This window comes from Misgurnus anguillicaudatus, chromosome 18 (genome assembly GCF_027580225.2).
Source record: "Misgurnus anguillicaudatus chromosome 18, ASM2758022v2, whole genome shotgun sequence".
Taxonomy (NCBI): domain Eukaryota; kingdom Metazoa; phylum Chordata; class Actinopteri; order Cypriniformes; family Cobitidae; genus Misgurnus; species Misgurnus anguillicaudatus.
This window is the reverse complement of record NC_073354.2, coordinates 13958819-13974722: the sequence shown is the minus strand read 5'-3', so window position 1 is coordinate 13974722 and position 15904 is coordinate 13958819. Positions and strand designations below refer to the sequence as shown.

General features: G+C 38.0%; 1 protein-coding gene across 1 annotated transcript in view; it reads right to left on the bottom strand.

Moving 5' to 3' along the window:
- Positions 1-9944, bottom strand: part of b4galt6 (UDP-Gal:betaGlcNAc beta 1,4- galactosyltransferase, polypeptide 6) — a 28116-nt gene extending 18172 nt beyond the window's left edge. The window contains exons 1-3 of the mRNA XM_055185775.2: positions 9179-9944; positions 2861-2977; positions 2623-2736 (exon numbers count right to left, since the gene is read on the bottom strand). Of these exons, the coding sequence (XP_055041750.1) occupies positions 2623-2736; positions 2861-2977; positions 9179-9293 (346 nt within the window). The 5' untranslated portion in view covers positions 9294-9944. The remainder of the gene's footprint in view (positions 1-2622; positions 2737-2860; positions 2978-9178) is intronic.
- Positions 9945-15904: the final 5960 nt, after the last annotated feature.

The window sequence follows — 15904 nt, the reverse complement described above, 5'->3', positions numbered from 1 at the left end:
TCTTCAGTACCAGGAGATATTGGATGACAATGTGTTGCAGTCCGTCACAAACCTGAGGCTTAGGCGCCGTTGGACCTTTCAACAGGACAATGATCCCAAGCATACCAAATCCACTAGAGCATGGTTGCAGAAAAAAGGCTGGAACATTTTGCAGTGGCCATCGCAGTCACCAGACTTACATCCGATTGAGACCCTCTGGTGGGACTTAAAGAAAGCAGTTGCAGTGCGCCAGCCTAAGAAGGTGACTGAACTGGAGGCTTTTGCCCATGATGAATGGGCGCAGATACCCGTAGATCACTGCAAGACACTTGTGTCAAGTTATGCTTCACGTTTAAAAGCTGTTTTAACTGTAAAAGGATGTTGTACTAAGTACTAAGATTGAATGTCACTTGGGGGTTGAATAAAACTGATAATGATGTGAGCACAGAAAAGACATTTGTGGTTATTTCATTATAAATGTTATGTTATATTTGTCTGACCTACACATGCCTCTTTGATGTAATTGTAAGCAGGATGACTGAATGATCAAAATCAATGTCAAACCGGCCAAAACAATCAATTTCAGTTGGGGTTGAATAATTTTGAACACAACTGTACATTCAAGCTGTTTTAAAGCATGAAGAAATTCCTGTGCTATATACTATAATGATGAGCTCAAAGATTAGTTTTAAGGGATAACAATTATCAACTACAGGGGGCTTTAAGGTCGAAAAGAGGCTGTTTTAAAAAATTAAGGGGTGGTTTCCCAGACAGGGATTATCTTAAGACAGGACTAGGCCTTAGTTTAATTAGAAAATATAACTAGTTTTAACAAACGTGCCTTACTAAAAACTAGGGATGTCCCGATCAGGTTTTTTTGCCCTCGAGTCCGAGTCATTTGATTTTGAGTATCTGCCGATACCGAGTCCCGATCCGATACTTCTATAATACATAAAAAAAGAATAAATAAGAGCGAAAAAAACAGATCCAGGATGTTCCTTATGTCATGCCGCACGCATTGCTGTTTCTGTGTGGAGTCAAAAGAGTCTAACGCTGCGTCCGAAATCGCCTACTACTGTACCATATAGTATGCAAAAAGCACTACTTTGTCTACTATATAGTATGGAAGTAGGCGGTTGCGGACGCAGCGAATCTCTGTGCCAGCGCATAACTATAGATGTGTTAAAAAATAATGAGAATATATATAGTATATGTACAGGGGTTAAATTGGGGTTTGTTTTGTGGGGATGCTCGGCGCAGTAACACCCTCCCTCTCCGATTATGAGAGGGAGAAGGGGAGCAGACTTTTCAGGCGAGTCGAAGTACTCCCAAAAGTGCTATTACGCCATAAAATATAGTTCCTCTTTTAAATCCGCTTAGAAAAGCGTTACGTTTTATTTTGTACCACCAAACTTGCTCGTATAAATACTCGTCTTAAAAAGGAAAAACGTTGATGTGTTTGGTCACTTCTAACTTTATCTCTAAATGGTACCATTGAATGAATGGGGCTAAGCTAAATGCTATCGAAGCTTGGCAGCGCGCTCCAGCGCTTACGTGCACGCACACAGATGATAGAGGGATGTATCAACAATTCTTAGTTAAGGTAATAACATATTTTAATATTGAAAATGAGTAGACTATTCATTTAAGACATGTCAGTGCAAGTTGTTTTCAGTTTGGGCAGCTCTTACATTTATTTTAGTTAGGGCTGGGCGATTTGTCCCCCTAAAAAAATCTGTGATTTTTAAATAAAAAACTCGATTTACGATTCGATTCGATTTTTTCCCCCGCCCCCATTTATAACAAAATATTTGCAAACTGTACACATTTAAAAAATATATACTTATTATATTTAATTAAATTGCATCAACATGAAATTTACGCAAATCCAAACAAACTCGGGAGAGGGGAGGGGCAGAGGGCTGCCCGCAGGGAGCGTCCTACGGAAACCCTGAAGGAAGATTGGGCGAATGCAAAATGTATTTACTGCGCTATACTGCAGAGGGGGAGAAAAAATCTAAAAACTCGATTTTTTGAAAATATGAATCGATTTGACCTGCCAACTCAATTTTAAAATCAAATCGATTTTTTTGCCAGCCCTAATTTTAGTCTAGGACTAGTCTAATCCCTGTCCGGGAAACTGCCCTTAAGTGTTTTAGTAAACCATTCCAATGATACGCCCTGTTTTTATGCTTACAGTATTGCATCATTGCCTTGGCATCACGCTATTGCCAAACTAACCGTCAAGTTTTCATTGCTCTATGCAACTGAATCCGGCTTCTTATGAAATGTGTATTATACCAGCATTTTTATATCCCAAATGACTTAATGTCATATATTTTAATCAGTATATGCATTCTCTAGAAATTGAACCTCGACCTTGGCTTTGATTGATAGTGTCATGCCCTAAAAATCAGCAACAGGAATGATAAAAGCAACACTAATGATGTTTCATTTCCTTACAATGTTGCTTATCTGTGCCATAGCAGCAAGGGAGTTTACTATGGCTTGGAAAGCAGCCAAACATCTAAAACAAACATCTTTAGCCCTTAACCTCCATGAACACAATCTAGAAAGCTTATCAAACACCCATAGTTTAAATGAGGTGAACCGGGGGTTTCTATTTTTCATGCACATACTTACTCATAGAAGGTAAGCGTTCTGGGCAGGGCAGATTCTGAGCATAGGTAAAGTTCTCAGGGAGGTATGTGGTTGGTTGAGCAAAATATTCACTAGAGTTATTTCCATCTGGATAATCTGTTCAAACAATGTACAGATGGGTAGATATTAAAGCAGAGGAACAAGGTCTATCATGATAACAGTTCATAGAGCAGTATGATAATGGAGCGGTTGTCATTTATGAAGACATGCTTAATCTTACCTGTACCATTAAGGGTACTGTTCTTATTGGTGTATAGCCTGATCATGTGACCAATGGTTCGAACATTGTCTCGTAACATGATACCCTGAGCCTGTACCATGAAGAAATAGGTGTTGACTGGTGAGAGAGACAGAGAAAGAGATCATAAATTTCCAGAATGACATTTAAAGGAAGCAAAATTGCATTACAGTACAATAGCCTACTGACACAAAATGTTGCTGAGCTTTACGGAAAGGCAGAACACCCAAAGGAAAAAACAAGGAAAAACCCACAAGAGACAATTGTGGACATGTAAAACCAAAATTTGAATAGTAAAATTGTTTTTGTTTATTTAAATGAATTGGGTAAAAGACAGAATGCTTAATTATGAAAAAATGTAGACATTTACAAAAAAAGACTTGTTTACACATTGCTTTGACCATGCATGGTGTCATCAAAGATCTCTTTCATGTAAATAAAAATCTTTGTCCTTACAAACCACAAGCGACCGGACAACTAGTAGTCATCAGCTCGGTTTCTCTTCCTGGATATCTTATCTTTGCACTTATGTAACCCAAAAGGACTTATTATATGACATGGAATCATTTTAGCTATCAATGATCGACTCTGGTTTTAATACAATTACTCAAAGCAAAGACATTTTTAACATTTCACAGTGAGACCAGAAACTCAGACTGGCAGAATCACTCCAGACCAAAGGGAAGTGGTTTGCGTTTTACTTTGACATTGGCAAACGAGACAAAAAATATGAGCATGCGAACACGAATCTCAGACATCATCACAGAATGATTCAAAGGTGGAAAAGTAAACATGTACTGTATTCCTTACTCTACCAAATGTTTGTTTTGGTTACTGCATGTAAATAACCAGTTGGCCAATACCGATGACAAGGGTTTTTCAAAATAACGATCAGCATATAATTTAGACAACATTCATTAAAAAAGACTGCGTATTCGATGTACATTGCGCATGTCACTGGCAATATATAATTTATGGCCAAAACTTTGTCGACACTTGAACACCGCACCCATGTGTGCACCTAGTTGAATGAAAAACTATGTAAATTCATAGGTCACTCGGCCGTCCGCCCTCGGTGACAGCTTTAATTCTTTGCAGTAGCTTTCTACTAAAAGTTGGAACAGGGCTGAGGAAGTTACTCCTATTCATAAATAACAGGATGGGTGAGGGCGACAGATTTCAGGCAGTAACCAGACCTTGAACATTAATGGAGACCAAAACATTCAGGGCTATGCATACATATTAAAAACATTAAATACAGGGGGGTTCTTATTAGTCCCCCTCAATGTCTATTGTGGTTATGCCCTGTCTCGCACAGTTCTTATTTAAAAGCATTTAAATTCCTGTCTGGACATCGTGCAGATGAGTCAGGTTCAACCAAGCCCAGTAAACAGTTTCTTTATCAACCTTTGTGCCCAGGGACATTATCATGAAGACAAAATGGGCTCATTCTTCAGTAAATGTTTGTCTAGGGAGATTACATGACAGGATGGTCGATTTTATGCACCTGTTGGTATCAGGTGTAACTAAAACAGCCAAACCCATTCATTAGACGATGCACTCATTCATATCGTGTGTGTGTGTGTGTGTGTGTGTGTGTGTGTGTGTGTGTGTTTGAGGGATGTTTACATTAGTGATGTTAGCATTAATAATTGAACAGGTTAAACATAATCGTAATTAATCAATCAACCTAAAAACAAACAGATTCAGTAGTCATGCCAGCAGATGTACAATAGAAATCCATGCACCTATATTAGGGGTTGTGCACACCAAAACTTTCAAACGCGTCTGAAAACACCAAATGCCAGTTGTTTTTCATCTGACTGCTGGCTTTCTTCAGCTGAGCGCTTTGATAGCTTTGATACTTTAGCTGTGAGCCAGTTGGTTGCTGTGGTAATGCCCCGCCCCTCCTCCACTGTAATCGGACAGCCGTGTGAGAACTGACATTGACGAGAGGAGCTTTTCATGCAAAGGTGAATATTTTTCAACTCTCGGTTTTCAGCGGGGAAGAAAACCGCTAACAGCTGGATTATTTGAAAATGCCGAGCTTTCATTGGAAACAATTGAAAACGTGCCGGCCGTGGGTGTAAAAGCTTTGGTGTGCACGCCCCCTTAAAGTTTGGTATAGATATTTCGCATACCATTGCCATTAAAAATTAGTGATGCACCGATGTATCGGCCACTGATATTTATCGGCCGATTTTTGATGAATTTGAAACCATCGGCATATCGGCAATAGCACGAGACAGGCCGATACCGATTGTTTATTAATTAACTGCAAAAAGAAATCCATTATATGTAAAAAATGAGTTAATGATGTTAATAAAATAAATGCTGAATAGCAAAAAACACCTTTGAAGGTTGTCATGCTGTCTAATTATATTTGTTTTAGCTTAATTTGTGCCTCTCTTATTATGTTGGTCAGTTGAATGTTAATTAGATCCAATCCATGTTCGGTAAAAATAATTTGATGCAGAAATAAACTAGCTAATAGACCAACTGTATAGTATTGTATACAAGTGTTTAATATCGGTATCGGCCAGAAGTTGTTTGTTTAAATCGGAATCGGCCCAAAAAATCCTATCGCTGCATCCCTATTAAAAATCTATTTTACATCCTTAAAATTTGCATCCCTGGTGTCTGCATGTGTTTATGTATTTATATAAATAACTTAAATTATAGGGATGGGACGATTACCGGTTTCACAATTAACCACAATAAAATGTCCTGACTGTTAGTATTATCATTTAAAATTTAATTATCATTACAACCTTGTTTGAAACCATAATTTTAAACTGTCCAGCCAGAATCAGTTTGACGCAGGCGCACACATGCAACATAGTTTTTTGCACAAGAAGGCATTTAAAGAAGAATGTATTGTATTCATTTACAGTAAACTTATTAGACAGATTTATTTGTTTTTTAGCACAGAAATAAGTTAATGGACATGAAATATTAAATTGTGATTTTCAAAAAAAAAAACTTAAAATGCTCAAATGTTTTCAGTATTGATGCTCCGATCCAATGCCGATCTCCACTAAAAATACGTGGCCGATCACTATTCTGAATAGGACAGCCAATCTTATTCACAGCTATTTCATGTACTACGGCTTTTAATCAGTAAGTCCTTATCGATCTAAAATCATTGTTAGCTTGAATCGTTTATAACATGCATTTGAAAAAGCAACACTAGTCAAACATAACTATTAAACATATTCTTTATTCTCATGAAAATACCTGAAAAGGTTTGAAGAACAGCAATATAAGTATACCCTTAAGACATTTCCTGGAGCTGCGTGTCATCATAGCTGCGTGTGTATTGTTCTTCGTCTACAGCGAATTTTGAGTTTCTGCACGAAATCACCCCCTAGCTTTTGGATGTAGCGGTATTTCGCTGTAATTCATTGAGAAGCATAGCAAGCATTATCGGCCGACCAATCGGAGCATCCCTAGTTTTCAGTGTGTGTATCAGTTCTTTTTGAACATTTCCATCTCATTTGAACAAAACCATGATAATATTGATAACAGTGAAAACTTTGGTCACTATAATCATGATATGAAATTTTCATACCGGTCCCATACCTACTCAAATATATACTTTTTATATATAAATGGCGTCTGCTTAGTCTGGTCAAAAAAAGAAAAAAAAAAACAATATCTACTCTGTTTACTTGCCAGTCACTCCTTTAAGAATATGCTTTGCTATGCAGAATCAGCAAAACTTATAACCACAGCTATTGCATTACCACCGATGATACAAATCTTCAAGCCAGATGTAAGCAGCAAGCATCCCATTTGAGAACATATTAACTCCAGGCCTAGAAACGAAAACATCTCGGCTCTTCCCGACTGCCCCAAGCTTATAGATTAGACACAGTCCAGTGGACACCAGTTTGAAAACAGTGAGGAATAAACAGGATCTTCCTTGTGCACTTATTACACAAACACAGCAGAAGCTATTAAACACAATTTGCTTTTGTGTTCCTGTGTAGTGGCATGTGTTGGAGCTTTGCCTGGACTTCTAAAGAAACACACCAAACGCAGGGACAGCAACCTGATCTGTTTAATGTCACCCAAGTTTTTAGGAGAACATCAACCTGGTTTCCAAGAAGCCAGCAAAATTCCTCTGATTTCCCTGATGGCTACAAAAACATTTAACAGTAGCAATGTCTTATTTGTGTAGTCATAGACACGACCAAACAGTAAAGTTAGGCTTCACGTTTGTTGTATGGGTACCCAGTAAAGCTCTAAGGAAGAGTGGTGGGAAAAATAAATGGAAGTTATCTCTTAGATTAGATTTACTACTATGGTATCTGTGACAGAAGCCATGCAGATATTTCTTCTGTGATCACGCACGTTTCACTACAAGTACCACTTAAGTACCACTAAAGTATTTTCTTTGGGAAAAAAACTATGCTAAATAAAGCTCACAAATAAATAAATCAGCCTCTTTTGTGGAGTTTACAATAGTAGCAGTTAAAACAAGAGGCCACTATTTAATACCCCCCCCCCAAAAAAAAAAAACGCATAAGGGACACTCTACTTTAAAAAAAATATATGCTCATTTTCCAGCTCCCCCAGAGTTAAACATTCTTACCATTCAGCTGATCTATGGGTCTATGGGACCATTAGCATCACGCTAAAAAATAAACAAAAAGATTCAATATTTCGATGTTTCCTATTTAAATTACGCAGCGGCTGAAATAGTCCCCTGCTATTGAAAGTAACCAAGGGGACTATTTTTGGGCAGTGCGTAATATTACTATGCCTGCTGCAGCCATGTTACAGCTGCAAAGTCCTTGATTATTAAGCCGGAATGAAAGTATAGTTCGTAGCAGGGCTCAACGCAAATAATTTTTTTATACTGGCCCGGTCGGGCTAGTGGTTCAGGTTTTCACTTGCCCTGTAAAAAAATTTACCCTGACACCCAATAAAAAAATCTCCGTGTCACATATTTTAAAATAATAATTCAAAAGTCAAATATAATTGTATACAACAGACATGGTCCAACGAAAAAAAGGTTCCCAACTTTTCTGCTTTACCCGTAAACTGACAGCAAACTGTGCAAAATATTGCATTGTTGCTTTCGTCGTGTTTTCCCAAGTAAATGTCTGCTTCCAAGATGTTAAAAAATAAACATTGCTGAAAATATATTTTAGTGACTGAGGGTGAAGCACTAGCCCGATCGGGCAAGTGACAATACCTTTTTACTGTCCCGAACGTCTTTCACGCTTGCCTCGGGCCACCGGGCAGTCCTTTATGTTGAGCCCTGGCCCCTGCCTAGCCATATCTGCCTAGAAAATCTCAACTTTTAATTTTCATGATGTACACGATGTAACTACAGAAGATTTAAGTTTTAAATAGGAAAAATATCCAAACTTTTTGGGGGTTTTTTTGCACAATGCTAATGGTCTAATCAGATTCAATGGATTATGCTAAGCTATGCTAAAAGTGGTACAGCCAGACCCAGAGATCAGTTGAATGGATTCCAAAATGGTAAAAATTAAATGTTTACTTTAGCGGAGCTGGAAAACAAGCATATTATTTTCAAAAAAGTGGAGTGTCCCTCGAAAAACAGCCCTTCTGAATGAGTAGACCGGGGCCCACTAGGACTTAAAAATAATATAAAATAGAATTACGAACAAAAGTTAAACTAAATAAAAATCAAAACTTTTATAACATATATCATGGGTGTGCATAATTTTCAAACAATTCAAAGTCAACTATTCCGCTTATTACCACGGTTACCACAGACATTGGTCTGGTGGTTATTTCCACACTTTTGACAGGTCAGGTGTGCGTTTATTTAAAAATAATGCATACCCGTGGAACATTTCTTAACAAATCAGAATTAAGCATTCAATAGCCACGTGGTATACACCTTTCTAATCTAAACTATAAAACATTGTAACTTACTGAGTAGAAATTGTGAGTGGGGTGTTTGCACATTTTTGTTTTCTAACATGTCAGAAGCTTTAATGTCAAAAAAGGTGGACTAGGTCCACTAATGTAAGTGGGGTCTATCACATTGCTTGTTTCTAAACCGAGCGAGCTGACTAATATATAAACACCAGTTTTAGACATAACGGGCGTATCACAGCACTACTCCCTCATCTCGAGTCAGATAAATGTGCCGACGGTTTCCAAAACGTTAACCTTTCAGTGACTGTTGAGATTCCCATGTCATTTATCAGGTGAGCAATGAATGAAAGGTGATTTTCAGTTAACAGTGACTAAACCCAAAGATCACATTCCTCTTAATCATTCAAATGACTCATACTGGCGTGAGACCGTGTTTACCTATTCCGGGAGCCACATAGATGAAGTAGAGGCAGGTCGTTGACAAGGAGAAGAAGAAGATGAAGGCCATTAAGGAGCGGTTGGACAACCGCATCAGCCGCCTCCAATTCAACATTTTATCCGTCCTAGCAGCTGTCCGTCAATCCCATAAAAACGCGAAGATCGAAGTGAAGAGACGTTGTTTTGACGCGGTGAAACGGTCATCCGTTAAAACGCGGCAGTAAATCTGGGAGCTGCTAAAGTCCGCATCGTTCATTCAGCCGTACGCAGCGGATGCTAGGCCGCACTGCTCGCTCGCTCTCCCGACAAAGTCAAGAAATTTCCAGATCAGAAAAATAAATAAATAATAAAACGTTCACAGGCCTGCATCAAACGGAGTCTGGACTCGGCGTATCGTCAACGCGGTGCATTTTTCTTCGGTTGGTTTTTACGTAGATGGTTTAGGACTCCTGTAGATTTCAATCGCGGACACGCCTCGTCGCGTTGATGATGATGATGTTTGGAAATGATGAAGGGAGCGAAATGATGGTGAGGAGGGACCAGCCCTTCCTCTTCCCCCTACCCTCACTCTTTCGAAACCCCCCTCGCTTCAACAGTCAGTTCTCCGGCTTAATGATATCCGAAACGGCGGTGTAAAACGGAAGTCGACCACCGGAGAAAATACCGATAACCGAGCTGAGAGTAGAAATAAACGTGACGGACTCGACCGGTGGTTCCTGCGATTATGGTTCTGCTGTCGGTGGGTCGGTGCAGGTGCAGACAGCGTTTCCGGTAGGCGTGACTTACAAAATGGCCGTCAGCCAAAGGCGTCATGGCTCGCGGTTGAGAGGTTTTTCAAAATAAAAGTGTACATTGACTGATATACACGAAATTAAGAGTTTGGTGATAAAAATACAATGAACACTCACAGCTTCTAAAACTCTGCTCACAGCTTCTAAAATGTCCATTTAATAAAGTTATTTAAATTAATTTATAGAGATATGTTTCTTAAAGTATAGTGAGTGAAACTTATAAAGCGTACAATGTCGGCATTAAAGCAAAAAAATTGTATAGGCTTTGTCTACATGAAAAGTATATATATACTTAGTTAGTCCCAGACTAACTTGTCCCAGGATGCATAATACTTTGTTTTAAACTTAGGGAGATTATTAGCCATTAACTTATCTTAATATTTAGGCTACCTATAAACAAATAGTGACACTTACATTCTTTAGACATATACACAAATCAATGTAGCCTATAGCATTTTACAGTGTAGCTTTTTTAGATTTTAAACTTAAAATGTGGTATTTATTTTCACTTTTATTTTACGCTGAAAGAAAAAAAACAGGTCTGAATATTCACTTTAAAATTCTGGAAAGAAAAAAATATTTTTTTAATTATTTTTAAATTAAATTATAATTTTGTTAAAAAAAATATTTAGTATCAAATAATATTATTTAGTATTAACAATATAAGCTACCATGTACTAACCTGCACATATTAAGGCTTAACAAGATTTAATTGAGCAAAGAGGGGTGTAATTTTGTGATTAATAAAAACCCTTAAAACGCTTGCAAAGAAACTAATAGAGGCTAATCTTTAAAGCAAGGCCTCAGATCAAGCTAACCTACATCCAAGGTCATCCCAAGGTTCTGTGCAAAAAAATGATGTAGATTGCATATTTTACAACAGAGGCTTGTGGGCTTGTTGGATGAATTCCAGCCTCTGCAGCCTTTGCAACTGATATTTTCATAAAGATCTATGAAGGTGACATTGGGGAAATTATATGACGTCATTTTTGCAATAAGCTATTTGTTAGGATATGACTTGTAATGGTTGCTTTTTATTGCATAGACACAATGGAAACAAGCATCTAATTGTGGTTATAATTTTCCATTTTGCTGAAGCTTTTAATCTAATTCAATTTACAGACCAACTGAAAAGTCCCTTTATAGAAATTGAGGTTTATTGCCTTTAGTGGGTAACAAATAATAAGGAAAGACTGCTATCACTGACCTCTAACTGCATTCAAGGGAACACAATCAATTATAATTGCTATCAGCGATACACGACTGATATACGATACAGGTAAATAGGTGTACTAATCTTTTAATCAAATAATCCAGGGTGTATTTGATAATACATTATTGTCTGTTTACACTCAGAAAGCCTGAAAACCTACACCTGATACCATCCAGCTTTATTCACACCTCAGCTTAAACTACCATTATTTATTCATGATCATGAAACAGCTACACCAACAGCTTTATGTGGTTAGGTGAGATAAGGGTGCAGGATTTGGCAGGATTTCGTGCCAAACCCATAAACACATGAATAATAGAGCTGTTCTTTACTGTTCTTGTCTTAAGATTTAGATAAAAAAATAAACACTGGCCACTTATTAAAGTTACTGCACGTTATTTTATTTTAAGAGTTTAATGACAAAAAAATGTATAAAATATATTTGACATGTATTAAATACATGTACTGTATTAAAAGCATCTTTGGGTGCATGGTTCCATAAAGACATTTAACGTCCACAAAAGCTTTCTGATGCACAAAAGGTTATTTGTATTGGGGGAAAAAATGAAAAGAACATAAAAAATGAAAACGAAAAAAGATAGGATAGGATTACTAGTATAGAGAACAGATAGATGGATGAATGAATGGATGAATAGTAGCACTGTTTGCTATATTTAACATTGCATTTCAGGCTTCTGACCTGTAGATGGCGCCACTGCTCACTATGAATGCCATAGTAGCTCTTTGTGGCGCCTTGCTGTACAACTTGCTCTAAATGCATAATTTAACATTAATTTTATCTTAAAAGTTAGGTTATTCTTTGCTTTTCGTTTTGATAAGGCTGCAGAAAGGACAGCTTTTCCTTTTCCAAAGCTTTTGTAAGTCACACTCATTCAAATTATGGTTACTATTATTATAACACAATGATTTTTTTTAGATTTGCGTGACTAAATATCCATTGAATGAAATTTACTACATCAAGCGTAGTTGGACTTGCATGACTTTTTAATACTAGGCACCATACCATTATTTGTTGAATTTGTTAAATTACTTAACTTACTAGCTAAATGAAACAAACAAAACCCTTCAGATTTGGCCTCCTTTGCTTCCTTTGAAATTAAGGATCCATCAGATGGAGCCTTGGCTATCCCAAAATTTAATTCGCGCCTTTAAATAAACTTTCATAACTGTAGTTAAATGAAAGTGTATATTTTGTAAATTTAAGGTCCTTGTCAAGTTTTTAATGATGTGAATTAAAATTATTGCTGCCTTGAATACACCTAAAGGCCATTTCCAAGTCATCCTGCAGCCTTTGATTAGATTTTTCAGGTGTGTTTCATTAGGGTTGGAGCTAAACTTTGCAGGACAGTGGCCCTTCAGCACCAGGAATGCACACCCTTGCACTGGAGTAATATCCTAATAAATTACACTCTGTTCCTTGTTTTAAATATAGCCTATGCTGCCTTTCTCAAATCCATTTCATTTGGCTTATTTAGGGGGCGGGCACACCGGGGCTTTTGTGCCGGCGTGTGTTTTCGGTTGTTTCCGGTGGAGGCGTGGCGTTTTTCGGAGAAGCCGGCAGCTGGCGTTTATTTCGTACTAGAAGCTGTCGCTCTGCGATTTTTCCATGGTCAGGGGGTGTGGACACCAAAGCTTTTAAACGCGGCTGAAAACGGCAGGCAGATGCCGACTGACGGCTTTTTTTCAGACAACTGTCAGCTTTTTATGCGGGGCACGGAAAAACCGCAGAGCCGCTTTTAGCGCAAAAAACCCAGCTGCTGGCTTGTTTAAAAAACACAGCGCTTCCATTGGAAGCAATTGAAAACATACACCGGCATAAAGCTTTGGTGTGCACGCCCCCTCAGCGCTGAGAGCCCAAAGTTGAAAAATATTTAACTTTGGGTGAAAAGCTCAGCTTGTCAATGTCAGTTCTTGCACGGCAGTCCAATCACAGTGGAGGAGGGGCGGGATAAACATCACAACCACCAAGCGGCGCATCGTACAACAACCGATAACCAAAGCAGAAGTATCACAGCAACCAAAGTGCTCAGCTGAAAAAATCTGGTAGTCTGCTGATTAAAAGCTGGCAGTCCGCCTGCCGTTTTCAGATGCGTTTAAAAGCTTTGGTGTGCACGCCCCCTAGAGTCCATTTAATTTAAACTCTATTTTGTGTTTACGTTGCCTGCTTCAATCCTGTGACAGAAGGTAAACAAAGCTTTCAGGTTATAAAAGCAATTGTTTAATTAAAAAGGCACCCGAATACAAGAAAATGGCATCTCCTGCAGTAAATGTTTTGGATCCACCCACGTTTCCTTCTGACGGCTATGATTTAGATTGATTTTACGGTAAATCAGAAAATAATTACTTGAGTTGGGTTTTCACATACTGGGTCACATATGAAATATAGTAGTTTTATTAAGTATAGGCTAAAAACAACTTTGAGTTGTTGAGATTCAACTTGACCGCCAAGGTACAGTATACAAGGTGCTACTGCATTAGTAAACATATTCGTCCTTAACCTCAAGGTGTTGGGGATAAACATCTCACTGAGCTCAATCAGCAAATTCTGCATCTCTGAAAGCCCCTGCACAAGTTGTGCTTTTGCCAAGGTTAATGGAAGCAACTAATCCCGGCTGTGGCTCCACTTGAAATTAAACCTGCACAAGAGGCTGCAGCAGCTGATGCAGTGCCGCAATATGAAGAGTAAAAACGGTCATGTGTGGGGAGGACACGAACCAGTCACAGACAACTTTTAACAGAAGACTTTATTAAACAACAGAAAACACTCTCATGGGCAAACAACGATAATAAATTAATCCAACTTACCAGGATGAGATGAGAACACACAATGGCATCAAGAGATGCGCAACAACCCAGCACAAGGACATTAAATAGGAGAGGAACTAAACTAAGTAACGAGGGCAGGCAGGTGGATGGCATGAACTAATAATTGGATAATTAACGAGAGGGGGCAGGGTCAAGACAGGAGAGCACCCAAAACACAAACAACTACCATGTGCTGCCATACAAACATGGCATTGCCATGATCCTGACACAAAACTATTGGAAAAGCATGAACAAGAGGATCATGGCACAATACAAGATATGGTATTACAATTATTTCTATGTGATCCAAATACCTCTTTATTACCTCCAGTCCCATACTGCAATGCATTTTGGAAAGTTAGGATTTAGAAAGCAAGAAAAGACAAGAGGAGAGGTGGTACATTAGACGTAACAAATCCGTCAGCTTTGTTTCTGTAAAAATCAATATTCCTGTAAACCCATGCTGTTACACAGCGCTAAACACGTTTCTTGGGTAGAAATAAAAAATCATTGTTTATAGGGTAGTCGTTTTTTTTATTTACTGTTATTACTGAATTTGTTATTCTTCACTACGAAAATGTTAATACACATTTCACAGAATCCAGACATATGCTTTGACAGCATTCACTCTCTACTGACCAACTGTTGAAAAGTCAGGAGCAGGACAATACTTAAAGTTGCAGTAATAAACTGATGCATCACTTTTCCACACAGTGTCTAAACTATATATCATGTAACTATAGTCTATAGGTAACCACTAATAAAACGTATCTCTTCATCAAGTCACTTTGGATAAAAGTGCCAAATGCGTAATGTAGCTAATATGATTTGGTGGTACTTTACAAATTTCTCAGGTCTACACTCAGTCAGAATAGCTTAATGAATGAGTGTAGAAGGCTTGTGCGGCTCCATAGCTAAGCTCACATCACGTGTGTGCACGCGCGCGTTCTGTTTTGTATTCTGTGCTGGTCTCTGTCGCCTGAACAGCCGATCTAAATTTAGCCTCACGTGAAGCGGTAGCACCAGGGGAGTACTGAAGCTCTAAAAATATCACTCTGTTCAAGCTTCCCAATCACTTTTTCCATGTCTTGATGATTTTTTTTTTTTTTTTGACGTGCAGTTCGTCATTCCTCGATTCTTGACGCACTTATTTCCCCTCATTTCTCAAACTAAGGATTGTCATTATATAGCAATTTGTGCTTCGCTCATTCCATGAGCATTTTATTATCTATTAATTTTTTGGTCAGTTGTGTCACTGCCTATTTTCTTTTACATGCTTATTGATGTCTCATCTGTTTTGTATTCATTTGTGGAGGTAGGCTACAGAGTATCACTATAAAAAAATTAAATTATTAATTGGTTAAAAAACAGTGATAACCAAACAACACTGGCCCCTATTGACTTTCATTGGACACAAAATCACTGAGAAATTTCCCAAATATCCTCTTGTGTTTATATGTGACGTCATCAGTGCTATGCTAACCCAAAATATATCACGTCCAAATATATCATCTCTAATGGTTTTTATGGTTTTGCTGTCTTTGGTTTATCAGCCAAGATGCCCCTTTGATGCTATTAATAGAGTGTTGCATGTTTTAAATGAATTTTATTTCTCTGAGGTTTGGAATAAAGTAAGTTAACAGCATTAAAAACTTTAAATTAAAAGTTCTTTGGGTTGGCACCCGTTCTCTTCCAAGGGGCGCAAATTCAAAATATGTGTTCGGAGTGTTATGTGTGGCTCGTCATGTCAAAAAAAATGTATATATATTTTCTATTAGGTTAGTTTTGTTTTTCTTTGCACTTTTATGTAGGCTATACAATATTCTCTAGATATCCACCAGAGCCAATAAACACCCCTTTACTGGAAATATTAATTATTTCAAGCTGTACAAGTAA